At 41.8% G+C, this 26,209-nt stretch overlaps 2 protein-coding genes across 3 annotated transcripts; both read left to right on the top strand.

Annotated features, from left to right (window-relative positions):
• Positions 1-403: 403 nt before the first annotated feature.
• Positions 404-20,168, top strand: ssh1a (slingshot protein phosphatase 1a). 2 transcript variants are annotated; one of them, XM_023413589.2, is made up of 15 exons: positions 404-608; positions 3,169-3,206; positions 9,811-9,911; positions 12,682-12,746; positions 13,403-13,524; positions 13,857-13,925; positions 14,103-14,168; positions 14,459-14,653; positions 14,751-14,844; positions 15,331-15,459; positions 15,696-15,742; positions 15,859-16,005; positions 16,292-16,492; positions 16,597-17,299; positions 17,407-20,168. In XM_023413589.2, exons 1-15 carry the CDS (start codon positions 528-530, stop codon positions 18,514-18,516), a joined length of 3,168 nt encoding a protein of 1,055 aa, XP_023269357.1. In that variant the 5' UTR covers positions 404-527; the 3' UTR covers positions 18,517-20,168. The 2 variants fall into 2 exon arrangements, with proteins under 2 accessions (XP_023269357.1, XP_087032004.1); XM_087175878.1 differs by lacking the exons at positions 404-608; positions 3,169-3,206 and adding an exon at positions 7,444-7,661.
• Positions 20,169-21,604: 1,436 nt separating this feature from the next.
• Positions 21,605-25,934, top strand: LOC111660273 (uncharacterized). Its single transcript, XM_023413474.1, has 2 exons — positions 21,605-21,670; positions 23,691-25,934. Exon 2 carries the CDS (start codon positions 23,697-23,699, stop codon positions 25,932-25,934), a length of 2,238 nt encoding a protein of 745 aa, XP_023269242.1. The 5' UTR covers positions 21,605-21,670; positions 23,691-23,696.
• The last annotated feature ends 275 nt before the right edge of the window (positions 25,935-26,209 follow it).

Below are 26,209 nucleotides of genomic sequence, written 5' to 3'. Positions count from 1 at the left end.
GAGCTTCACTTTGAAATGTACTAGTTGTTGTTGTTGTTGTTATTATTATTATTATTATTATTATTATTATCTTACTTTTCTGTTTGCTACTGCCTCCTATTGCATCAAATTTGGGGTATGTGTATGTGTTCACATATTGCATTGTACAATAACTGCATAACTTTATTTTCTTAAATGTGTTTTTTTTATACTGTCTTGTGTTTCTTTTGCATCTTGTCTTCAAGGCCATTTAAGTCTTATTGAGATTTCAATATAGTATATAAATGAACTTGCAGTGCCTTATATTGTTGTTCAGTCATTATTATTTTATTACTCTAAAGTCAAAAGTGCCATCGGACTTGATGGGGCCTTGAAGGCAGCACTTCCTGCACAGAGAGGCTTCCTGCAGGATACCAAAGCTCTTCTCTCTCCCTCTCTCCCTCTCTCCCTCCCTCCATCCGTCAGCTGTATGTATCGTTAGCCCAGCAGCTAGCAGCAGCTCACCAGGCCACAGCGGCCGGCCGGTGCATCATCCTCAGCTTCCAGCCATGGCGTTGGTTACTCTGCAGCGGTCCCCGACCCCGAGCGCCGCTTCCACCGCCAGCACAGCAACCACGACCGCGGGGGAGGTCAGTTTGGTCCCGGGTGAACTAAAACGATGCTCCGGTGTGGGGAGGTGTTGGTGGACAGGCAGGGGATGAGGGAGATGTTGCGGGAGATAGGGCCGCTGATTGAAGCTACGTTAGCACCCTTAGTTAACGTGTTATGCTAGGTTATTAGCTAACGGTAGCTAGCAAACGTCTTCGTTACTGATAGCCAGATATATCTCGTCAACACATATGTCAATACAGCTGTTAAATTGATTTTTTTTAAAGACATGGTTACATTATAAAAACCCTCACACCTGTTAAATTTGTTTGGCGTTAATTTATAGCGCTAGCTTAGTGTGACAAGTGCCTTATTAATGATATAAGCTGTAGCTAACGTTAGCTGTTTATGATGTGGCTGGCTGACATTGAAAAATTCAAATTCTTAACGTTAACTATATCACAGGCTGTTTGGCAAACCATCAGCAGAACAATAGCAGGGCTCTCACAAAACATGTACTGCTAAAGTCACATTAACCTACTAATGCTACATCTGATATTTTTATGTTTTATTATGTTGGTGTGGGCTGTGTTCTCCTTAGTAGACAAGAAATTAGAAACAGTCAGCTGCACAGGATATTTCTATGTCAGATTCCATTGGGGTCCATTGTGGTCTGTCCAAAACGTATAGGAAGACAATATGAGATTTCCAGACTGGTAATCATCCATATGGGGGAGAAAGATTAAACCTTAAGGCTTCTACTTCCCTTTGGTAGCAGAGAGTCACATATTGAGATTTATTGTTTTGTGGACTCACAGCAAGAAAAGTACTTGTCTATTCCACAAAACTATAATCATTCAAAGATAACTTCCCTCTTCCTATGTTTAAGCACAGTCATCAGTTACCAGATGGGGGCGCTAACTACCAGCTAGAAACAGAAAAGCTCACCTTGTTCTGCTCTGCATGACCACATCAGAGAAACCAGAACTGACATCTATGGCTGCATTTATTTACAGCCACAAGTGTCTCAGCTAAAGCTGTGTTCAGGACAAAAATACTCCTTGTTTTCACAAGGATGTTCATAACCATGCAACACATAAATGTCATGACGTAGTAGCTGTTTATTGCAAATCGATTGCTTCTTTTAAAAGAATTTGTTTTGCTGGATTGACTGGGTTTTGTCCCTGTTCCTAAGTGTCCTGCTGGAGAGGGTGGTGTAGTCCAGCAGCATCATGGTGAGGTGTGACAGATAAAGCTGGCAGGAAGCTACTGCAGCTATGATGTCATCTACTCATGAGGGGTGGGTGGGGTGGAGGAATACTACTGTAGGAGGGGAAGGAAAAGAGAGCGGAGGTAAACAGGGATTTACGACATGCTGGCATGAGGCAGTTAATGTGTGAGATTATTTCACCTAATACACTTTTGAGATTTACCTAGTTATGGTCTTGTTGCATGCTCTCCTTGCACAATAATAATCTTCTGTCCATCCAAAAAATTTGAATTTTTTAGTTTTTTCAGCTGTACACAGGTGGCTATACAGTTTTGTTCACACTGAAAAACATGTCTTAGAGCCCCTAATCTTTTCTTAATCTTTTATGAACATTTAGGTTTTTTTGATGTGTCATCTGGGTTTTTGTTCATAAATTAGTGAGTCATTTTTCTTCATAAATGATTGAGTCTGCTCATGAATGTTAACGCATAAACTATCCCATTTGAGGTTTTAAGTATTTAGTATTTTTAATTTATCATACAAAAAAAATCCACCACTTCATAGTTTAACACAGTTTTAGATTTTTTAAAAATGGGTCAAAGAGGACTTTGTGAGTTTTAGAAAAATCTAATCATGATTAATGGATTGGGGCCTCCACAAAAATGAAGCAAAATTGATCTCACCATTGTATTTTGGTGCAAACCCACCAGACATAGCTACCAACTGACATTCTCCTCTATTTTCCAACCTCATTCACCCAACTATACACATATTTTTGCTGGATTAACTCCCAAATGATGTTGAATTTGGTTTGTTTTCTGCAGGCAAAATTGCAGGATTTGTGAAGAAACCGAAGCAATACTTTTTGCTTTGGGTGCTGTGGCATGTGAACTGAACTGGTCAAAATATTCACACGGCCTTGTCACCAGCCTCCCAATACACCTTTGCTATCATTTTCTTGCCATGTGATTGTTTGTAGACCATGTTAACGTCTATGGAGTCAAATGTGTTTATTTATGTGCTTACGTCTTATGCTGATGTACTTTTAAGTCGAGGCTGCTCCCACAACTTGCACACCTCTCTCGCTGGTGTGGCTGCTATTAAATCAGTGGTGGTGTCTGCTTTGAAAAGCATACCAACATAAAGACGTAGCATCTTTGTTCTGGCACTCGTGCTTTAAAGGAATTACTATATTTAGATACTGTTGAACCTTACACACATTATGTTGAGTATTTCAGTTGTGGGTTCCTTGTCGGTTTCATTTATCAGTTTATTTTTGGTAAAATATAGATTAGCCTGTAGCTTCTGTCTACGTGGCAGGCTGGGATTATTTGTTTTAATACCATCTAAATGGATGTGGCGTTAATTTTTTCCTGTTATCTGCATTGCAGGATTTTGGGAGTGAAGATGAACGGCGAATAAATCAGAGGTAAGTTTATTTTATGTTTAGCACTTATGTTGGTAGTACGTGGTAAAGCAGGTCCAATTTTATACACAGGTGTTGTTGACTGAATGGTTGCATCTGGCAGACTAGCTGGCATGAACAAATAATAACAACTGAGCGTCACTGTAATAAAACACCTGTCTGTCTGTTTTATTGGCAGTCATCAATTCCTAATAACCAACTGTAAAAACCTTTTTATATTAAGTAATCTCTCAAGTAATAAGTTGACAGGCGTGTCTGTTTTTTTATCAGCACTTAGATTGATGAACTTGCTCTTCAATCGTGCATCATCACTTGACTCACTTGGCCTTTCCCCAGCTTTTTTATTTAGCTTTTTCATGAAACTTTTGATGGAATATTTCACATGAATTGACAGAAGGGTGATTATAATTTTGGTATTTGATAATCAAATATTTGCTAGTTATAGCTTAAAAAGTGAATATTTGCTTGTTTTCCTCTTTTCCGTCATTCATATGAGTAAATGACATGTTTTGTCTCCCATCAAAAGATGAAATGTAGGACAATGCTTTGTATCTAGACTTTGGTTATAGCACGTAGAAAGACAAAGCACCATCAGAGTGTTCACACATGTTCCCTTTTCACCATGCAGGACAGCCATTGTTTCACTCTGGATGAGCACAGCCATAAAATGTTCATTTGTACATTACAAAGATAAATCAAATGAGTCACAGTATTTTGTTATTCTTCTGCCAGCTGTGTTAAATTATGTTGCAAGAACAACAATACATATCCAGTGAGTGCATGACAGCCCTTGATGTTGCAGTCAATGCTTTTTGAATCTTAACTTTTTGTGTGTTTGTGTTCTTGATAATATGAAGGGCCAAAGCACATTTCAAGGATAGTAAATTATTTCAAGAAACTGCTTGGCTCCAGTAGCTTCTTGTTCTGTGCGTTGGATTCTGATTCTTTGAATAAGAAATGAATGTGACTGTGACAGGGTGATGCAGTTGTGTTAAAACCTTATAAAGTTAGTTATCTGTCAAAAGCTGTAGCAGAGTCCCTGGGGAGGCTTTACAGTAAAGAGAGCTATTTTGAAATAGAAAGAACTGACAATTCCACTTTGTACTTTTATTAAGTAACCTTGTGTATTAACAGCAATATAAAGGTAGTTTTTGGACAGATTGAACTCAATATGATCTAAGTATGTCTCTTAGATATTGAAAAGTTACATTGCATTATAGTTTTCTGCAGACTCATCTAATTAACCACCCATAACGTATAGACGTAGATGAATCCACTGAAATGCAATGACTGTGTAACAACTGTGGTATATGATGTCTCTCTTCTGAAACAGTAGTTTTGGAAACATGCATTTCGAAAATTGGACTGAATTGAAATGGATAGCAAGCATCTTTTTGTCAGCCAACCTCAGTGAGGTTGTTTACTGGAGAGATATAATTTCAGTTCAGATCACATCTATACAATAACTGTTGTATTAGCCGACATGTTTTTCGATCCCATATATATATTATCGATTTGCCAAGATTTGGACTTGGGTGACAAAGTAGATCTTCATGTGGATTCTTGTTATAATTTTTGTGATTTGCTGTTTACGAACTGTGAACTAGTTGATAAGATGAGCGAATACGTTATTTCAGTTTCTTTTCACTCATGCAACAGCCTATGCGATGCCCCTAAGCAATGCATGTGTGTGAGAATGATCTGTGCATAATGTGAGTCCCGACTTGCCTCAACATAGCTTCCATTTTATGAGGGGCTGGAATGCCACGTTATTCACTGAAATTGCCAGTAAATTCATGTTTCATAATATTTTTTCACATTAAGTTATCTTTTATTTGACAGATATATTTCTCTTTAGACCAGTGTGTACTGATCTAGTACACTTGATAGATAGCTACATCTGTTGATGGACAGTTACGCAGCTGCCAAGTATTTGTGCTTGCTGTTCCAGGCTGACCTTGATAAAGATGACAAGCCCAAAGGGTTGACAGAGGCTAACATAAACACTGTGCAGGTGTTGGTGGCTCTGAACCAAGGATGATATCATTTTACAACTTTAGTTGGGCAAGAAGCAGATACAGCATGTGGGTAAAATGAATGATCAGCAGATTATGAGCTCCACAAACAGCAGTAATACATACCAGGAAACTATTACTGTTCGTGTGAAGTTCATTTAAACTCACTTTCCAAGACTGGTTGATGAGTGATTTAAATGCCATGAAATGTCAAAATTCTCCCTTTGGATTTGAGAAACATAGATAGACAAACTGCAACAGAATCACCAGCTCTAGTTATTTATTTTTGGTAAATTTTTCTCAGTAACACGATGATGTCATTTATTCAGGCTCTCCATGTCTCCACTGACACCTGAGGAGGTTTGTTCCTCCCTGTACTGCCCCCTCCCTCTCTGTCTCTACCCCCTTTCAGTGGTGTAAGTGAGAAAATGCCAGAATTATGCAACTGGCAGCCCCAAGAGGAGGCTTTTTTCACTCGTTTCGATGTGTGCAAAACACTCTGAGACCATGAATAAACCAGCGTGGTTGCTGCCTCTGTGTAGCCTCTTTGTTGTGAGTTCTCGGTGTAATCCAGTGCACCTCTCTCATATAACCAGTACACCTGGTGACTCGGTGGCTTAGAGGACATCTGGTCCCGTTTGGCCCCATCCAGGTCCATCTGTTACTGTTGCAGCAGTATACTATTCCTTAACTCGGTGACATGCCATCATTCCTGCCTGCTGCTTCTACAGCTTGAGCTCATATTATGCAGGGGAAGCTCCAGTATCCAACCAGGTCCATCCACTTCTAAATGCACCTGACACATTGAGCTGTCCAAGTTTCCACCTGGAGCAGACTGAACATACGTCAGCCTGTAGAGTACAGTATCTGCCAGTGACCAGGTGTAACAGACGTACTATTGTCGAGAAGAATAGGAGAGCTATCTTGTTATCTGTGTCGCAGAGCTATTGTTAATGTCTGTCAGCAAATCCTCCTAGATTAACAGCGTTGTGCCACTTCTTTGTGTACTTGTGGGGGGTGTCAGTGCTTAGTGAGAGAGGGAAAGTGAGAAAGAAAGTTACAGCCTATATTCGTTTTCAGGCCCCAAACATATTAATATGCAGGCTACATTTCAACAGTTCTTTGAGACTGGAATTTCATGTTTGTACTCCAGAGTTGCTTTTCATTAACTTTGTGTTTTACTTTCCTTCTTTGCATCTACAGAGATCAGTCACTGGTGTGGCAGATGCAATAGACATAAAGTATATTTTGTCCATAACATGCCATTGTGCTCTCTATTAAAGAAACACGCTGTGGTTTCTTTGTGGTCCATGTTAGTGAGTGACAACCAGCGCTGGCCACTTGAAGGAGAGAGAGACAAGATAATCCCTCCCTTATAAGCCTGGGTATAATGAGATTTGGGAGTTTTGGGAGATTGCCAGTTATCACTGCCCTTTCCACCCATGCTTGGCCCGTGTATTAAGCTCCCTGGAGGCACTACCTTGGATGCTGTTGACCCCCAAAGTGGCATGCACATGGAGACATCCCGTTAAGAAGTTTTGTGCCAAAATTCCTCTGCTTTTTTTTTGTCTTCCTCCAATTGTGCATGGTCTTGCTTTTCCCCAGGAAGACATAGAGAGAAAGCGGCGCTCAGCGGGTTTTGGAGAGGTGTTTTCTGTTGGACAAGTGGACATGTTTTGCTCTGGCTAAAGAGGAAACCTGTTGTTCACTTTGTACTTAGTCAGACCTGATGTATGAGGAAAGCAAAGAATCACAGAGGTCATGTAGAATGAAGGGGAAATCCACATCTTGAATTCTATTAGATTCATTGTCCTCTGTAAGCATCTGGCTATTTGCTCTAGAGTTTTTCTCAAAGCAAAAGAAAAGCATGCGATTCACACTCTGTCTCTTGAGAAAAGAGTACAAGTGCTTGTCATGAATGAAAGAGCAAAATTTCCTCTAGTTTCCTTTTATATGAATGTGGACCTTTAGTATAAGAGTGTGACACAGACAAGACAGACTGAAGGATGGGGGACATGAGCACAGTTGGGTTTGCCTGAGGCAGCGGGTGGAGGCTGCAGTACGTCCCTCCAGGCAGGAGTCTGACTCACACTCAGAGACGCTCAGATGAAGGGAGGAGGAGGAGGCAGCAGAGGGAGTGGCATCTGAGCAGACGGCACTTCTTCACCGAGCAGCACAGATGAGTGCAGGCTGTCAGTCAGTCTGTCACTCAAAAGCTGCGGGCCAATACTTGAAACCATCGTTCTTCTTCTTTTGCACCCTTTTGCTCCTTCATTGTTTCTGGAGGCTGATGAAGAGGAGGTAGCACGTGCCGCAGAGGCCTGGGATTCGTTCCGGTCAACAGGATGCATCTGGCTGTAGAAACCATCCAGGAGGCCGTGATGAAGATGCTACCTTATTTTGTGGAGAACGCTGTGTTGACCCAGAGTGAGATAAACCGCATGTGAGTCTAGTTTATCTTATCAAAATGAGGTTTGAACTGGTTGACGCAAGGTCCTCCCTTGATGAGATTTGACGTCAGACTAAGGTTAGGACTACATGCTCTAAGCTCAGTGGTTATTTTTTTGAGCAGTTCTGAAACAAATTTTGATTTGTTGTTATATTGTAACTTTTAATTTATTAGCTCAGTGTAAGATTTTAAATGTTGCCTGAATGATTTTGCAACAGATACTATGATCTGTCAGGCCAGCAGACCTAATCAGTCACTGAACTTGTCCCAAGTAGTGATGTAGTTGATAGAAACAGTGACCCTTAATCAAAATAAGTTGTCGTTATCATTCAGCTGAGATTCAGTGGTGCACAGCTCATTGTATTAATGATATTTCTGTCGCTTGATGTGTTTATTTTTTTGCTCTCTGTCTGTAAAGGAGGTATAGATACTGTAGGCTGCAATCATGTGGAATCATTGAAGCTATCTGGCAGGTATTTCTGCCATAGTCTTTGTTTGCTTTGATACCACATGTATTTTTAGCCCTAGTGTTTGTGGAGAAGCTGATAGCAGGCTGCTGCAGGGCAAGAGTCAGTAGAGCTAAGTCTGTTTAATTAGGATGTCTGAGTACGGCCTGTGAAGCAGTGGGACAGCTCTTGATTTACACATAAGGACAAGTTTCACACATCCCCAAATTTCACCTTTTTAAAGGTTTTTTTTTTCTCCAGGAAGGTATCAAGTATCAAAGGCTAAAACCTGTGGACTGAAAGTTGGGTTACTGGCGGAAAGCAGGGATTTGTACACAGTACTAAGCAGTGATGAGGCTGTACCCCTCTTCTTATTCTTGGTGTTGCCACTTTTGCCTCATATTATCCATCACCCCCTGACAGTAGACCCTCCTGATAGACTCATAAATCTCAAACTGAGAACGGGCTGAAACAAAAAAGTGAGACAAAAGCTCTTGTTTAGAAGTGTCCACCCCCATGCTTAGTCACTGTGGAACTTTGTTTCTGTGGTGCTGGGGGCGGAGGGAATTTATTGTGAGGTGCACAAAACGAAGTCCATTGTTCCCATAAAATCGTTTGGCCCAGGCTTGCTCTTCTGTATGTGGGTTTTGAAAGTGTGATCAGAGAGAGCTTAGTGAGGGAGCAGTTTCAGAGCTGGATATAAAAATATGATGTTGGAAATTGCAGTTGCTGATGTGATTTAGATGAAGGACTTTAATTTTACCCCTTTAACACAGAGGCATTTGGTCAGTGGTTTGTGTATTTGTTGGGGATGCAAAACTGTTCAGTTTTTTTTTTTACATGTCTATCTTTAGGTGGCATTAATAAACACTGATACCAGCATTGCTCTTTTAGGCTGACATTAGCCAGTAATACTGACACTATACCAATAAAATGATTTCCATATTTAAAGATAGGTCTGTCTTTAGTATCTGTATGGATTTTGTTTTGTTGCTGTCACTCATCAGTTCTGTGCCTCCCTAATGATGTCCTGATTTGCTACACTGAACACACAGAATACATGGTGCATGTGTCCCACCCTGCTGCCAGGTAGATCTATGAATGTGCTCATGTTGTTTTTCAATGAAATGGAATAATTGAAATCAGCCTGGAGGAGAACACCTCACTTCTTTTTTTATTGCAGCTTCTTACTTATGTCATCTGTTGACAGCTCCAAGGCCTAGCCTGAAAAAGTCAGGACTTTTACAGGCAGGTGTGAACTGATAATTGCTGCTTTGTGGTCACTGTGAAAGTTAAGCCTCACAAACAACTGCAGTTAGGTCAATTATTTACTTTGTTGTATTACACCCTGCCATCGGAGACCTGACAATTCAAGTTTGAGTGAGTGCAGCCCATGCAGCAGAAAAAAGACAGATAAGCATGAGCTGAGGTCTGCCTTTGTAACGTGGCAGCTGGGCTTTTCCACTCAGCTGTTGAGGTAATTCACCAGCAGCAGACAACTGTGATTTATGCTCCCCTCATTGGCTGTGTCTACTAACTGAATTGAATATTTCATTTGTCTTGCATCGTACTTCTCAGCCTAACTGTCCAATGAACAAGCTGGAACAATTGTGCTGAGCTGTTGCTCTGCAGTGTGGAGTCTGATGTATAACATTCATGTTTCAGTACTTGTAACTACTCTCTCCCATTTATTGCAGCCTGAGTGAGAGCTTCTTCATGGTGAAGGGTGCTGCTCTTTTCCTGCAGCAGGGGAGCAGTCACCAGGGCCAGAAAGTACATCCTCACCACAAACATGCAGGTGAGAACCACAAGACACCCAGAAAAGCACACCCTGTTATACACATAATTTACCCTAACTATAGTTTTAGTTTCATCAGTCTCCTCTTCAGATTTCTCGTCCAGGTTATACAGTGCAGTCTGTGTGATGAGTTCAAGTGCTGCACTCACTAACACTGCAGCAGATGTTTGTAGCTGAGGTGAGGAGGATGGAGGCTGCCTCGTTGATAAGCATGTTCCAGACGTATAGCTTAGGCAGATTAGTGCTTAAATCCAGCGCATGGTAGCACGATTCTAGTAGGCTCTTATTGTTTGTATTACCTCGGGTTCTCTGCTTTTATCACCATGCTAACTTTAGTGAGTAAAGGGAACACAATGTAAATGTAAATGTAAATGACTGTTTTCAACAAACCCTGTATGACATTGTTTTATAGATTATATGATGAATAGTATAAAAAATGAACAGTGAAACAGTGTTTATTTTATTGATTGAAGTCTGATGTCACATGACAAGTTGGACTGAACAATGAACTGGCCAGTGTCTTTTATCAACGGCTGTTTTTAAAATGTCACAACTGAAAGACACAATTAATTTCTTTAAAGACATAAGGCTGACCTGACAGTCCACAGGCATGATGGGAATTCAGCACCAGCCAACAACCAGCATGCTGCCAAGTCATTTGGCAAGTCATGGCTGGGGTTGGCAGCTTTGTCTACTCTACCAGCCACTTTGTCAGGTAGCCCACATATTTGCTTGTCCTGCTTTGTGCTCTCAAACATTTGGCAGGGGAAATAGTTGTGTCATTTCCTAGTAACTGTGGCTTTTAGGAAAAAAGAGACAGTGAGGTGATTTATGCAATGTGTTTGATAAAGGTATTCCTGCTCTAAGAGCTAGTGCCCTACCATGATTTTAAGAGGAGCACTGCTTCTCTCTTTCTTTTTGAAGAAAAAAAAATTGAAAATGAATATTACACAAGGTTAAAAAATACAGAAAACACTGTAATCTGTAAAGCCATACTGAGGTGTGCAGACCAGCGCTATGTCAGTTTAATGTAGAGACTGAGAGACTGACTTTCTGAATGTCTTGTTTGTGTTACATTCAAGTGAGCCGTTTCACAGTGGAAGAATCGGTGAATACACACTGTTTTCGGACATCGCCTTTTTCAGCACTGAAACCCAGTGGTGTCAGTTAAGGCTACAAGTGGAACTGTTTGAACTATTCACATCAACATGGACACATGATGCATAATTGTCTGTGGATATATTTATGTTTCTGTGGATGACTCTCACATCTTGCAGCTGTTACTATTCAGAACAGATGCCAACTTGGCTGCCACAGAGGCATGTGAACTAAGGCCATGAACTCAGTTGACTTTTCTCAGTTAACAGTTTGAGCCACATGTCCATCAGAACCATCAAAAACACACCTAAATGGTTGCGAAATCTTTCCTCTAGCAGCTATGGACAGAAACTCACAGCATTTGTAGCATCAAATAATGCCTAAATAGGCTTTAGCAGGCCAACATGTTCAAACAACGTATAAGTGGAGCATTGTGAGACATTGAAACTGGTATATAGTTTTTAAAACCTTATCCTCTTTGATCTTATTTTATTAGTTTATGTGCAGAACTTGAAATTAGTTCAAGAAGAGAATAAAGTCATCTTCCGAGTTTCAGCTCATTTAACAATCAAATGTAATCACTGGATGCTGTAGGAAATATGTTTGAAAACCAGCAGGGAATAATTCATATGGATTGTAACTCTGATACTGAAACTTGTCTTATATTTAATATTAAAGGACCATTATGGCACAATGTGACAAAATTAAAATAATAGTTTTTTACATTTTTACTGTTTTATGACAGTTTATACATGTTACATTCAACAATGAAGATGTTTTTATTTAGTATGCCAAACCTTTGAGGCTCGTTCTCATTCCGCTTTAAATGTAAAGTTAAATATTTTGCAAAATTTTTTTCAGAACATTGATTATCAGACTATAAAATCTGATAGCTTGAAATAAGTTCTGGTATTAATGTGTATATAAGTTATATTCAGTATTCTTGTCCATGTGGTCGTATTTTTGTAAGTTTGTAAAATTGTTTCCCAACATGAGACAAAGTGATCAGTCGCATATTGTGGAGATAATGTCGATTTTTCTGAAGAGACATACTGCTGTGAGGTACATGAGAGTCGAGCACTTCCTGTTAATTGTTGTTGAAACCAGTCAGTATGTCATGATTTGTCTTTTTGGCTTGTTGTGACATATTTCAAACTAGTTGGCACTCTGTCAGCTGCTACTATTTATTGCTATTGGTCCATCTCCGCACCCTGTTTTATTATATCTGACATCTTGGTACAGGGAGCACTGACAAGTTCTTGTATTGTGTTTTTGTGGCTGACAAATGGCTAATTTATTGTCAGTTCATTTCTCTTCAGTCAGTTCACAACACATGTCATCTGATAATAAAAAAAAAAGTCACTGAACAGGTTCAGGAGGAGGCTTTACTTTTGGTTTCAGTGTTGAACACTAGGGAGCAGTGTAACATATGTACTGTATGCAGTAGACTATAGCAATGATTTTAATTTAATAAGCTCATTGTGACTCCAGCATGCATTATACTCATTTATATTCTCACTCAGTGTTGTCATAGTAAAGTAGAATTAATCATCCCTGTATCTTCTCTTTCAAGTCAACATGTATCAGTATGTATGACGAGGTATTTAAAACCACTGACACCAAACGCCACAGCTCGTCATTGATCAGTTTTCTTTATGATCTTCCTCAACAGGTGACTTACCTCAACACCTGCAGGTGATGATAAACATTCTTCGCTCAGAGGACAGAATCAAACTGGTAAGAGACAACATAAGTATTTGCACACATCAAAACAAAAACATGCACACACACATACACTCATAAAGGCCACTGACTAACAACCTGGCATAGCAGACCCTCTAGAATGCATTTTATTGTGTACTTACGATGCTTATTTGCTCACTGTAATTATTAGCTCATGAGAGCACACTCAGGAGGGCATTACCTAATGTTTCCATGGTGCGTGTATGAGTTGGTGTGAGTTATTTCATTTTATGTTTACCGGCTCTGTACTCTCACTCTCATCCTGAGGACTCAGTTACCCTATTACATCAAGTTTGTGTCCCAAATTTCTTTGCACATCCAACTGTGACACTTTGTTCGGCGCAGATTTTAACAGGAGGGTCAGCACAGTCGATTGGCCAAGTGTTGCTTCTCTGGAGCATTTGCTTGTATGTACAATCAAGAGTTCTGCACTTGTGTAAAGGGAGTATGTTTTTAACACCGGCCTACCTCACTAGATTTATTTGAATTAGCTATGGTTTAATGTATTTAAAAGTAAACATTTGTATGCCAAAAGTAATTACATTCCAGACAAAATATCCATTAAATAGTAAGGAAATTTATTTTGGCTCTTAGGTACTGCTACAAAAAACAGGAAACATTTTGACTTCAATTGTCTGTACCCTGTGCAGGCGGTGCGGCTGGAGAGTGCATGGTCTGATCGTGTGCGGTACATGGTGGTGGTGTACACCAGCGGCCGACAGGACACAGAGGAGAACATCCTACTGGGAATTGACTTTACCAGCAAAGACTGGTACGAATAAGCTCAACATGCAGGGGTGTTATGATCACTGTTTGCTGTATACCTGTTAAAGGTTAAAAGAGCGCCATGTATGAACTGATGTTTTTGTTTACCTCGTGTTACTCGTTGACACGATATACAAACTGTTTATGTATATTTGTAAAAGTGAACAGCACTCGCCCACAAAGCTATGCCTCACACTTTATCTGCTATATATGCACTACTGTAACAAGTGATTTATTTCTATTCATCTTATCCACTTTTCACATTAGCCATTCCAAACAAAAGTAGAATTTTCTTGTTTGCCAGGCTTTTAATTTTAATTCTCACTTTCATTCTTCCAGCAAAAGCTGTTCGATTGGCATGGTGCTACCTCTGTGGAGTGATACAAAGATCCACTTGGATGGAGATGGGTGAGTTTTTTCTGTCAGTGTGACCACAGCTGCAGCTTTTAACCCCAGTGATATTTCTCTGCTTTTTATCCAACACTGCATCTGCACCTGACACTTGGGATGAACTTGATACACACGTACTGTAGCTTCATGGTGCTCCAGCTCAGAGAATGACCATCTGTTTTGTTTGCTCCTCAGGGGCTTTACTGTGAACACGGCAGGTCGGACTCATGTCTTCAAACCGGTGTCAGTGCAGGCGATGTGGTGAGTAATGAACAACCTCTGGAGCCACCGTGGCTGTCTCCAACAAGTGTAGCGTCATGATACTCCACGATAAATCTCCTGATAGACACATTCTGCTGCAGTGAGGCACCACGTAGCGGCATTGCTGATTTATTCTGCCACCTGCTGGCATGAAGATGCATATACACAGAGCTGCATGAAGCCACACTGTACTACAGTCATTTGGTTGTTTTTGGTATAGCTAATAGAATCAGATTTACATCAGTCATCTACAACTTTAACCTTAATTTTCCAAATCAACAACAATCTAGGTCAGCTCTGCAGGTGCTGCACAAGGCATGTGAGGTGTCACGCAGGTATAACTACTTCCCTGGAGGCATGGCTCTCACCTGGATGGGCTATTATGAGAGCTGCATTGCTTCAGACCAGAGCTGCATCAACGAGTGGAATGCTATGAAGGACTTGGAGACCACACGACCAGACTCACCCACCATGTTTGTCGACAAGTCAGTAAACACAAATCAAATGAATCAGATTCCTTATGTAAAGACATTTCAGAAACAACTGTTATTGGATGAGTCCTGCGATTTTTATCTTTCATAGGCCTTCAGAGAGAGAGAGGACAGAGTGCCTTATTAAAGCCAAACTCAGAAGCATCATGACGTGCCAGGACCTTGAAAACGTCACCTGCAAACAGGTAAATATACAGTGTGACGCACACACACTGAAATAAACCACTGTTTTGCATTTCTGTCTTGTTGTTTAATTTGCATTTGCTGCATTTACATGGGATTCTCTGAAGATGGAGGCACAACTCAGTTGTACTCTTTTTCAAACTGACCTTGAAGTGGAAATTTTTCAAATTTACTTTGCATGTTTCTTTGATAATATTTTAGAAATATTCGTAGTTACAGGAATCTGATTGACACTATTTATATTATAACTTATTATATGAATATAATACCTGTTAACATTATTTGATGCATGCAAACAGGAACTTAAAAAAGTAGTACCCATCCAAACTCTGGCAATGTTGTGTTTCAGTCTGTTACAGAACATTTCCATAGTGTTTAGGGAGAAGAATTTGAAGCAAACCAGTGATTGTGACAGAGTACCTCACAACAACACAAAAAACTCTCCACGTACACACAAATCAAATTATGCTGTACACATTTTTTGTCAGATCCGTACAGAGTTGGAGCAGCACATGAACTGCAACCTGAAGGAGTACAAAGAGTTCATTGACAATGAGATGCTGCTGATCCTGGGCCAGATGGACAAAGCCACTCTCATCTTTGACCACGTCTACCTGGTGGGACAGCTGATACTGTCTCTTACATTGACAAAAACATATGTTACATCTGTTGTTTCCTGTGAATAACTGAGATAAAATGATTCCCTTTTCTTTCCCATCCCAAAGGAAGACTGGTGTTTGAGTAATCCTCCCTGTGAAATAATTGTTTTTGGAGAAAGAACAATCTTACAAATATTCGAAAATACACTCTTCACTACACAGTCTAAACAGTATTTCCTCTCATTTGTTTTTAGGGATCCGAATGGAATGCATCTAATTTGGAGGAGCTGCAAGAGACAGGGTGATTTATTTTATATTACGGAGGAGCTAAGATAAGCACACACAAAACATATTTTGTATTATGATTTGACCAAGAAAGAATGTTGTTGATGAGTTAACAGTTTCTTTCCTTCCCAGGGTGGGCTATATCCTCAACGTTACCAGGGAGATAGACAACTTCTTTCCAGGCACATTCAGTTATCACAACATACGTGTCTATGACGAGGATGCCACTGACTTGCTGGCTCACTGGAATGACACATACAACTTCATTGTTAAAGCAAAGTGAGTCCTGAGTGGAACCGAAAACAATCTGCTCATGTATTTTTATCAGTAAAATACAAAGATGTGTCATCTCCGCAGGAGACTTGCTTGTTCAATTTCCCACATTTACGTAGAATCTGATTTTGAAAGAGAAAACAAAGATGGAGGGTTAAAGAAAAAGATAACTCTTCTACATGTTGAAAAGACATGAAGGAAGTTACGTTTTCTATGACTTGATTTAATATTTTTAATGTTTTAATATTCTTTGATTTAGTAACTTTAAAAATTACGTAATTCTCACCGACAGAAAGAACCACTCAAAATGTCTAGTTCACTGCAAGATGGGTGTCAGTCGGTCTGCCTCCACCGTCATTGCTTACGCTATGAAGGAGTACGGCTGGTCGCTAGAGAAGGCCTACAACTTTGTCAAGCAAAAGAGGAGCATCACACGACCAAATCCAGGTTTCATGAGACAGTTGGCGGAGTACGAGGGCATCCTGGATGCCAGGTACAGTCCCTCACTTGATGTGTGTGTGTGCGATGATGTTTGCTAGTTGTCTTTTTCTCAGCTGACCTCTTTTCCTCCTGTACGCTGTCTTTCTGTATTTCCAGCAAACAGCGGCACAACAAGCTGTGGCATCCAGACGCCGACTGTGAAATGGCAGAGGGACAGCAGGGGTTGTCTCAGTGCTGTGGAGGGGAGGAGGGAGGACACCTGACTCCTGAGCCAGGGATGTCTCCCTGCTGTGAAGAGGCGCTGTCTGATAAAGGTGCAGCATGCCCCTCCCCGTGCAGGACTGTTGCTCTGGAGATCGACCCCGCCTACAACAACTACTATTTCCGGCGACTCTCTGACTCAGCACTGGACAGCGAACCATCAACTCCTGTGCGCGGCCCACCCCTTCTTGGCATGGAAAAAGTCTTTATAGAAATTGAGGATGTGGAGCGGGACGCTCTGCTAGATGATGAGGCCTTTGATGGACGTGAAGGCCTGCCCCTCCCCCACTTTGGGCCTACAGCAGAGGGAACTGCCGCCCAGACCTGTAGTCGTGGCCCTGAGCCCCTGGAGGAGCTGCGTCTGAGGCTGGAGTTCAGCACAGTGGAGGAGGAGGATGAGGAGGAGGTGCAAAAGGAGGAGGCAGAAATGGAAGTACTTATGCAGCCAGATGACGGAGGGGGTGGGGATGGAGGCGGAGGAGAGGAAACGCAAGATGTGGAGGTAGAAGGCGATACGGAGGGTAATGGGATGGATCTGGCAACCCTGAATGAAAATTCCAACAACAACAACCATTTGAGCCCTCCATGTAACCACAATGTAAGTTTGATTTATATGATTAACTTTCATTTTAGAATGAAAATGCTGTTTCTCACTATTTGCAGAAATTTGTTTGATTTATTTTTTTCCCCCTTCTCTTTATTTAGGAAAAACCTTCTTCCATCCTTCCTCAAGCTGATCCTTCTACGCTGTCTTGCTGGGATTCAAACTCCAATCAGAAAGAAGATTCTCCAAACCTGGCTTTGAAGCTTTGCCTTAACCCCAGTCCTCCTGAAGTCTCAAGTGCTTCATTCCCACAGTCCCATACTTCCTCTGAAGGCCTCACATCTTCAATGGGAGTGCTGCGCCCCTGTGGCTCTCTGTGTGACTGTGCCAACTGTGCTGCCTCCACACCCACAGCTCTGCTTGACAGAGAGGAGCAGCCAGGAGAATCAATGCACTCAGTGGAGCCTGAGGACAGTGGTGATTTGTTGGAAGTAAAGACAGAGCTTGACAAAGGGCAGGCTGCAGCTGCCTCAGAAGCTCTCCCTGAGCTGATGAGAATGGATTTGGAGGAAGAAAAGCCTGCAGTGGCTTGCTACCTTGGCCAACAACAGGAGACCCTTCTACAGCTGCGGAGATCTGGGCTGGTCCGCCGGCGTGCAGAGAGACTAGAGAGACTTTCAGGGTCATCTCAGGAGAGCCTGCACTCTCTGAAGCCTTTGCACGCATGCCAAAGGTCCAAGAAGAGCCCTTTTCACAACGAGGAGGAAGAGGAGTTCTCAGGCTTTACTGGGGACTTCACTAAGTCTTCGACACCATGCCAAGTGCGGTTAGAGCCACTGGTGATGCCACTGACCAATGAAGCCTTGTTGGGGGTGGTGGGATCTGGGTTGCTCACACCCACCTCCTCGCCTCATGGCTCTACCCTGACACGCAGCTCCAGCAGCGACAGTCTGCGCAGCGTGAGGGGGAAACCTGGTCTCGTACGCCAGAGGGCGCAGGAGATCGAGACCCGCATGCGGCTGGCGGGCCTGACCGTACCTTCGAGGCTGAAGCGGTCCAACTCGCTGGCCAAGTTGGGCAGCCTCAACTTCTCCTCTGAGGATCTGTGTTCAGCCTGCTCCTCAGATGCAGGAACACTGCTGCTCCTCTCACTGTCCCCAGAGCCAGACACTGGTCTGGAGTGGGACTCTCCCACCACCTCTGCTCTGCCCCGGCCCTACAAGGACCTGCACACTCCAGAGAAAGCACTACCAGGTGAGCCCAGAAGCTGACAAATCAAGTGGAGGTTATATACACTCCACCCACCCTCTCATCTGTCACCCTGCAGGGCCGGAGATGGCTGTACAGATTCTGGAAAAAGGAGAGAGTCGAGTCTGAGCAAACAAATGAAAACAAAACAAAAATAAATAAAAGACAAAAAAAACAATGCCAACTGTTGTTATAAGGATTGTACACTCTCCTTTGCCACATTGTTTCTCAAACTGCTGTTCACAGTGATGAAAGTCATATTGCTGTATCTGACAAGTGTGTAAAGCCATCAGTTCACCTCTAACTTGGTTTGATTCTCGGACAAACAAGTGCCTTACCTATGAGACCAGAGGCACAGAGCTGTGTGTTAGACTGCAGGATGAGACGGTACAGGACGCTCTATAACCTTTAACTTCACAGCTGTTAGTACCTGATATGTACCAAACTTATGGTATCCATTGGCACTTAGAATATTTTTACCTGTCTGGTACAAAGTAGTAGCCTACATTGATGAACTTGAGTCCCTCAGTGGAGCTTGACAGAAAGCAAAGTGTTAAATAAATGTATAGTTGTTTACCGCACAGTTTATGTTTTAGATGCTAGAGGGTAGTAAAATTAATGGTTACCTCATGTTGCATTCATGAAGCTCTTTCTCAGATGAACACTGGGCTGGAGTTTTATTCAGTTCATTTGCTGATGTGGAGTTAAAGTGAGGAAATCAGTTTTGAACTCATTTTAATGCAGAGATGTATGTTAGTGCATTAATGCTTAACTATATGTGAGACTCTGAGTGAGTGAAATGGATGAACGTGGCGAGAGAAGGATGTGGCTGTGTTTTGCCAGAGGCATGCTCACTGTTTTCAACAAACAGAACAGAAACACTTCTGAGTTTGTTGTTCCTTTGCACTGCTTTTTTTTTATTGAGTGAATACTGGTACACAGCAAGCTATCTTCCAAAATAACATTAGTGTAATGTTATTGACCTCATCATTCCCTACAATGTACGATGTTCTTGGGAGAGCAGAGTGAGGAGTCACGCTGCATGGCTTGAAATCATAAAACAAATGCCTAGTGTGACAGGAACTGAGGATTTACGGCAGTCAAATCATATAATGTATGTGAGGGTTTTTCCCGAGCTAAAGTTATCTGAACATTTTTGACAAGATATAAAGAGAAAACATGAAACATTTCACAACCAAACCTTCTACACCTTAAATTTCATTCTTGAGGGTTGCCAACATTTTTAACTCATTTGTGCTTTTTGAAATGTGAAAGACCAAAGTTGTTTGGCTGTCTCGACAAATTGGAAACACCATTGAAGCTGTACAAAATATGTGAATCATAATGTCAATCATGTACGTATTTAAATGCTGTCACATCTTTTTGCACCTTTTGGGAGAAACGAAAGAGAGTCAGTGGAGTCGTCAGGCTCATAGCTGTTAAGCTTTTATGCTCATATCATCAATGAGTTTTAAAGCTTTTGTCACACTGACGTGACAACGATCACAATAGGTTACTTCACAGTTTTGTAACCATTTTCTTTTTATATTTAAGTATGCAGTAACTTTTGTACTGTACATTGCTGTAGTTTGAATGCATATTGCACTTTTTATGTTGGTCAAAATAATGTACTGTATGTGTTAATTATGGAAATAAACATTTCTTTTACATAATATACCATGGATCCTGTTTTGTTCTTACTTTATTGAGCATAATTCATTCAAAACTGTTCAAAATATTCCTAAATCCGGCAAGAACAGTAGTGAGATTATATATTGCATCAGCTTGAATGCTCCAGATGTAGTGTTCAAGATCTTACTGAATGAGCAAAAACAACACACAGATATTTAGGCAAAACTAAATATCTGTGCACTGACTCGACTATGATGGTGTGTGTATCCTGACATTACATCATTGTGCCCCCATCTGTATACTTTGGCAGGAGAGCCATTTTCTAACAGCCAGCTTATATAACATTTGGCTTCCCGTCATGGTTTGCATGACATCAGTGAATTACTTAAGTTACACGCTCTTGTTCCTCCCGGCCTATGTGACTGTGCGTGTCTGTATAGTGAATGTGTGCAATATAGCATGTGGTGGGGGCATTGAGGCGGCAAAGATCTTATTTAATGTTGTTTGTGTGTGAGTCAACACTGGTATAAAGTATTTCAGCTTCTGTTTTTTTGTACATGTAGAGGAAACTGAGACTGGTATAAATGTGAAATGGAAAACTGATGTGTCTGACTACTGTGAACTTGTAAACATTTAAATGACAGTGGGACTAAATAAGAAGCTTCGTAAAACTCATCATTAGTGTGCCAAGAAGCCTGTGGGGTGTTTTGAATTAATGATGATCTTAAATTTCAGACAAATTGGCTTTTGTCTAGACAAGATTGAGAGTGACCTGTAACACTTTTCAAACAAAAAGACCAGTTGGCAAGAACTGGAGGACGACTAGCTGCCTGTCTGTCAACACAGCAGCCTTCAGTCTGCAGGCTCTGGGTGTGGGCCGGCCCCTCTTCCCCTTCTTCTGCCGGTGAATTCTTGGCTGCCGTGCCTCCACTTTTGTTTTATTATCTGAGGACGTATCCTGTTTTGGATGTTACTATAGAGACCAAGAGAAACAAAAGAAAAAAAGGTCTGAGCTATTTTTCAGATCATTTCCCACACTCCTGGACATACACAGGTTGGCTACAATTACTCACCATTTATCCCAGACACAACTATTCTTTTACCATGTGCTCCATATCTTAACTATGTTCCTGGAGTGAAATAGCCTGAACTGTGAAGCCCATGCCACCACTATGCAACAGTCTGGACACCAGCCATGTACCATAACATCCAATTGTATTCCCATGTCTTAAATTTGATACAAGGTGAAAAGGTTACCACTTATGTATATTAAAATCTCAGCTCAGGATCACACTCCTAACACATTCTCAATCCAATACAACTTCTCCAAGGCTTCTTCAGGCAGCAAAAAGTAAAGCCACAAGTCGACAAGTCCGAATTTCCCCTGATTGTGTTAGTCAAATGTGCTGTGACATCACATGGATGTAATATAAGGCTCCCATTGCTTGTGCATTGGAGGGAGGACTGAACAGAACCAAACAACCAACAAAGAGCACTCTGTCGGCCCTGAGGAAGAGCGATCGCCTCGGCTACAACGCCTTACTGGTAAGTGTCAGCCGCAACATATGATAGGACATCAATATTATATGCATTACGTTGTAAGAGTGGTCATCTGTCACGAGCAAGGCCTGTGCCAAGTGTGTTGTGTTGTACCACACAGCTCAGAGCAGATGGCAAAGATTAGTTCTCAATTTTCCAGATGCTAGAAACTTTGGTTTGTGAGAGGTTACTGGTTCACCGGTATGAATTCCTGTATGTCTGAGTATGTTGAGGCAGCAGAGCACATGGTGATCAAGTGATCAGCTTTGGGCATTCAGGGAGGATGATACAGGATAAAGGGCCAGTTGTTAACAGGGATGGACGGCCTTAAGGGAAGGGGTTCCCCACACTGCCTGATAGAGTAGGTGGAGGATAATCAATGAACGCAAATTCCACTGCGCTCTGACATTGGCTTTAACCTGATGAGTCCACATGATCTGAAGAGAAGAAGAGAAGACACGGTTCTGTAATCCGTTTTACTGATTTACCATGTTTTATCTTTTTGTCTTTTATGTCTTATGTTATCATGAATTTCTGCTCTCTCTCTCTCAAAAACAAGTCTGTATCTTCGCCACACAGCTATGCCACCATTGCAGTGTGATTACATGAACTCTCCCATAGCCATGTGTCTGGCCAGGATGCAGGCCTGTCAGATGATAAGACAAACAGCAGTCATATGTTGTCACACAGATGGAGGGATGAGGCCATAGACAGGAAAACAGAGTCATGGTCCAGATCATTGTTCATTGTGCTTTGCCGTCTTCTCTGCTTACTGCTGCAGTTTAGTGGGTGAAAACTTATTAAACTATTAGGCAAGTAGACAACCTTGTGGAAAAGTTGTTTGCTGCAACATGTTATATATAAATGCTTAATGTTCTGTTTTCCTTTAACAATAACAAATCCCCTTCTCATGCTTCTACTAATACTCACTGACTATGATTCATCATCGGCGCTATAACCATCCAGATAAACCTCATAAGAGCAATAACCTTAGTCAACAGCACAAGATGACGCTGCTCAGAGAAGGAGAAATAAATATAAAAACAAAGTTAGGTTACTGTTATGCAGGGCTCTGTAGATTTAATTATTTTTTAATCAGTGTGTGGAAATTTTTTACCAAACATGTGGGAACATGAAAAGACTGGACTGACTGGTGCCTAATCAATTAATTGGATCAGATGCAAATCAGCAAAAAAATTCTGACAACAAGATGTGTGACAAAACTGAGTTTTAAAATGCAAAGTGTGGGAAAGAGACTTGCTGACTGTCATAAGATTTTGCGAACCTTCAATAGTAACAGAGAGGGATTAACCATTTAGTCAGAGTCAGTGTGATTTGTTCTCCCCAACTGCTTTGATACTGATTATCCCGAAACAGTGATCACAGCTTTTTACATATCAACACTGTTTTTGTACTGACGAGGCTCTATGTGTTAAATACAAATAATCAATTCAGTTTGCATTAGTGATAACAGTGAAACAATATTAAACATTACACACAGTATACGGGGTAAATAATGCTGCTGAATCACTTACCAGTCCAAAACAAAGGATTGAAATTCACAATTCAGATTGTAGCATTATCTTGTGACTGTAATTTGTCCTAAGGTTGAGCTGGTGTGGACATTGCAAGTGCATGAATAACCCAACAGAGAGTATACTATAGCAGTTAAAGTCATAAGATACTTCGATTCACCACTTCATGAATATGGCTCCTGTGTGACTATGAATTGTTTGCTACATGCTACATGGTCTGTTCCCAAGACTAAAACCAATTATAATGTGTAGACTGTGATGTTAATCCCAGGTGTCTGCTCTTTTCTCCTCTACTGTTTCAGCAGCTTCCACTTTTCAGTGTTTTACTCAAACAGGGAATATTAGCGGGAGTGCTCAGAATTACAGAGGCCGTGGCACAGATCAGTCTAGGCAAAATAAAAATACTTCTGTGCTGGCATTCCTTACATGTGGCATGATGTGGGAGGATTTGGTCCTTTGTTGTGAGGTTAACACCATGTTGTTCTCCACAGACCAGTATGGGACAGAACCAGGAAAAACCTGAAGGGGGAGAACAGGCCCTCAGTGAAGGATCAGAGACGAGGCCGTGCCCTGACTCTGGAGGTGCAGGCAGTCACACAGGTGATGTCATGGAGGGAGGAAGCTCCCAAGAGGAGGAGACTGGTAACACCGGGGAAAATTCTGGGGAGGCAGACACTCAGGATCTGGACGGGAGCCCCGGCCATGAGCCAACACTACCTTCTAGTGAGAAGCACGTAAATTTGCGGGAGAGTCCTTTCGCTGCAAGGGAGGTGAGACAGGGAGGGGCTGCAGGAAAGGAGGGAGGAGGAGGAGACGGAGGCAAGACCGTTCCAGTGGTTCCACAGGAGACGGACAAGAACCAAAAGAGTAGTGCGAGGATTGAGGAAAGAGCCACAGCATACAAGCTGTTCAATCAAATTAAGAGAGAGGAAAGGAAGGCTGAGGAGAAGCTTCGAACATCCTCAAACATCAAGATGGAGTATCAGGATGAAGGAACTTCCCCACATGAGGATAAACAAGATGAAAACTTTTCAGCTGGAGGGTCACATGAAAAGTATGGCCTTGTTGTTACCTCAGAGGATGCAAACTGTTTGGACAACACTGAAGAGGGCTCTGTGGTGATGAAGATCAGAAGACGTGGAGATCATACAGGAGACGAGTTGCTGTCCACTCAAGACCAGAATGAAACCATGATGGCTGAATCTGAAGATATTAAGCTCTGTGCAGGAACAGTGGGCTGCTTGAGTGAGAGGAAGGAACCGCCTCCAGCTCAACCCCAACATCCTTTGAAAAACAATCTGCAGAAAGAGTCTCTATTAGACATGAGTGATACCATTCACTGTAGACGTCCAAAAGAGAGAACAGAAAATAACACAAAAGAGGAAATACTAACATGTGAGGTGACGCCAGTTTTGAATGACCACTCTTCAAGGAAACCAAAGGTCACTGACGCTGATGATCAAAGGGAGTCAGTGAGGCCTTATCTACAAATGGACACAGCTGGAACAAACACAAGTGAAAAGACAGACTCAGATTCAGGATCAAATCCGGTCTCAGCCGTAGAGCCCAGCTCTATTTTGGAGAAGCTACTGAAGAGAAACAGAAAGGAGGCAACCCCAGTTCTTTCTAAAGTAAAAGAGGTTGACTTTGACAACAAGGACAACATGGATGTTCCCGTGAAGATGAATGCAAAGAAGATGCCTGTCAGTGCAGCAACAGACATACCCAGGGATAGGATTGATCAGTCAGAATGTGACGTAAGGGGCATTTTACCCTCCTCTGCAGATTCAAAAAGGAAAACAAACCTTGCAGCAAAGGATCACCACATTAAAGACTTGGACGTGAAACAGACAGACACCGCTGACAGTGTGGCCTCAGATGGACTTTGTTCCCAGCCTGGAGTAATTGGAAATATTGTGTGTGACAGCGCACTCGCAAAATCACATTATTCCAAAGCTGACCGTCAGAGTTCAGAGAAGAACATTAACCCAACAGATGCTTCTTCAGATATGTGCCCCTCTAAAAACCTGTCCTCAGACAACTTACAATCAGCCGGTTCACATGAAAGAATGTCATGTGAAGTGAGTGGTGTGATCTCTAAGGCATCTGCACCTTCCCCAGTGTCTGATGCAAAGCCTCCACCCACAAAAAGTGATGGGCAAGTTGCAGAGTCCTGCCATTTACTTACTGCTGAGAAGACAGACGCCAGTACTGTAAGACTACCTCTAAAAACAAAGCGTGACAATGAGAGCAAGATTAATTCGAGGTTATCTGGGTCTGAGAGGGAAAATACTCAGTCTGAGAGGGAAAAGGAGGTGAACAACTCCAGTGAGGACACTGCCACACCGGCTGTGGATGCTTGCTCAGTTTTGGTTGCAGGTGGGACAGCTATCCCAGAGGTCACAACCAGCATGAAGCAGGATCTTCATATGACACCTAACACAGACCAACTTGATAAAAAACCTGGCAAAGAGAGAGATGACAGTGTCTCACTGAGAGATAAATCCCAGAGCACTCCCAAATCTAGGCCTGTCTCAGAACTCATAAAGGAGACAATTCAACTGCACGAAAAGCTGCAGCACCAGGACCGGCCAAAGCCAGCTGAAGTCAAGGCTGATGAGCAGGGCCAGTCGGTGAAGGTGGCACAGATGAAGGCCGCTTTTGACTCAGCTAAGAAATCCCCAGACAAGGCAATTGAGAGGAAGCCATCAGTCAGAAAAGGTAAGGACATTTAAATCTAGTTAACTGCTATATATACGTCAGTATCAAATAAGGAGAAACTGCAAGTAGTGCAGAACACGCTGGGAATAAAAGTACAGCAAGTAAATCAATTAGTGAGTCATTTGTGATTGAAAAAGCAATCAAACAAGTGGGCCAACATGGGCCCTGAGATGTTAGGCTGCCAGAGTCACCACAAACGCTTGCATCAAGCCCAGTCGAAAAGACTGAAGGAGGGTGAAGAAAAATAGATTGGATGATGGGATACAGATGTTTTCTGCTGTCAAAAGTC

This window comes from Seriola lalandi, unplaced genomic scaffold (assembly GCF_002814215.2).
Source record: "Seriola lalandi dorsalis isolate HSWRI2012SDOR001 ecotype SW California unplaced genomic scaffold, Sedor1 jcf7180002054517, whole genome shotgun sequence".
In the NCBI taxonomy this organism is placed as follows: domain Eukaryota; kingdom Metazoa; phylum Chordata; class Actinopteri; order Carangiformes; family Carangidae; genus Seriola; species Seriola lalandi.
Note: the sequence above shows the minus strand (reverse complement) of the source record. Positions and strands in the feature narration are given on the sequence as shown.

What these genes read in the sequence shown, in the direction of transcription:
- ssh1a (XM_023413589.2), top strand. Translation starts at nt 528, where the DNA reads ATGGCGTTGGTTACTCTGCAGCGGTCCCCGACCCCGAGCGCCGCTTCC. An exon ending in TCCTCACCACAAACATGCAG is followed by an intron (nt 9,912 to 12,681) that starts GTGAGAACCACA and finishes CTTCCTCAACAG; the next exon opens with GTGACTTACCTCAACACCTG. An exon ending in ATCCACTTGGATGGAGATGG is followed by an intron (nt 13,926 to 14,102) that starts GTGAGTTTTTTC and finishes TTTGCTCCTCAG; the next exon opens with GGGCTTTACTGTGAACACGG.
- LOC111660273 (XM_023413474.1), top strand. Translation starts at nt 23,697, where the DNA reads ATGGGACAGAACCAGGAAAAACCTGAAGGGGGAGAACAGGCCCTCAGT.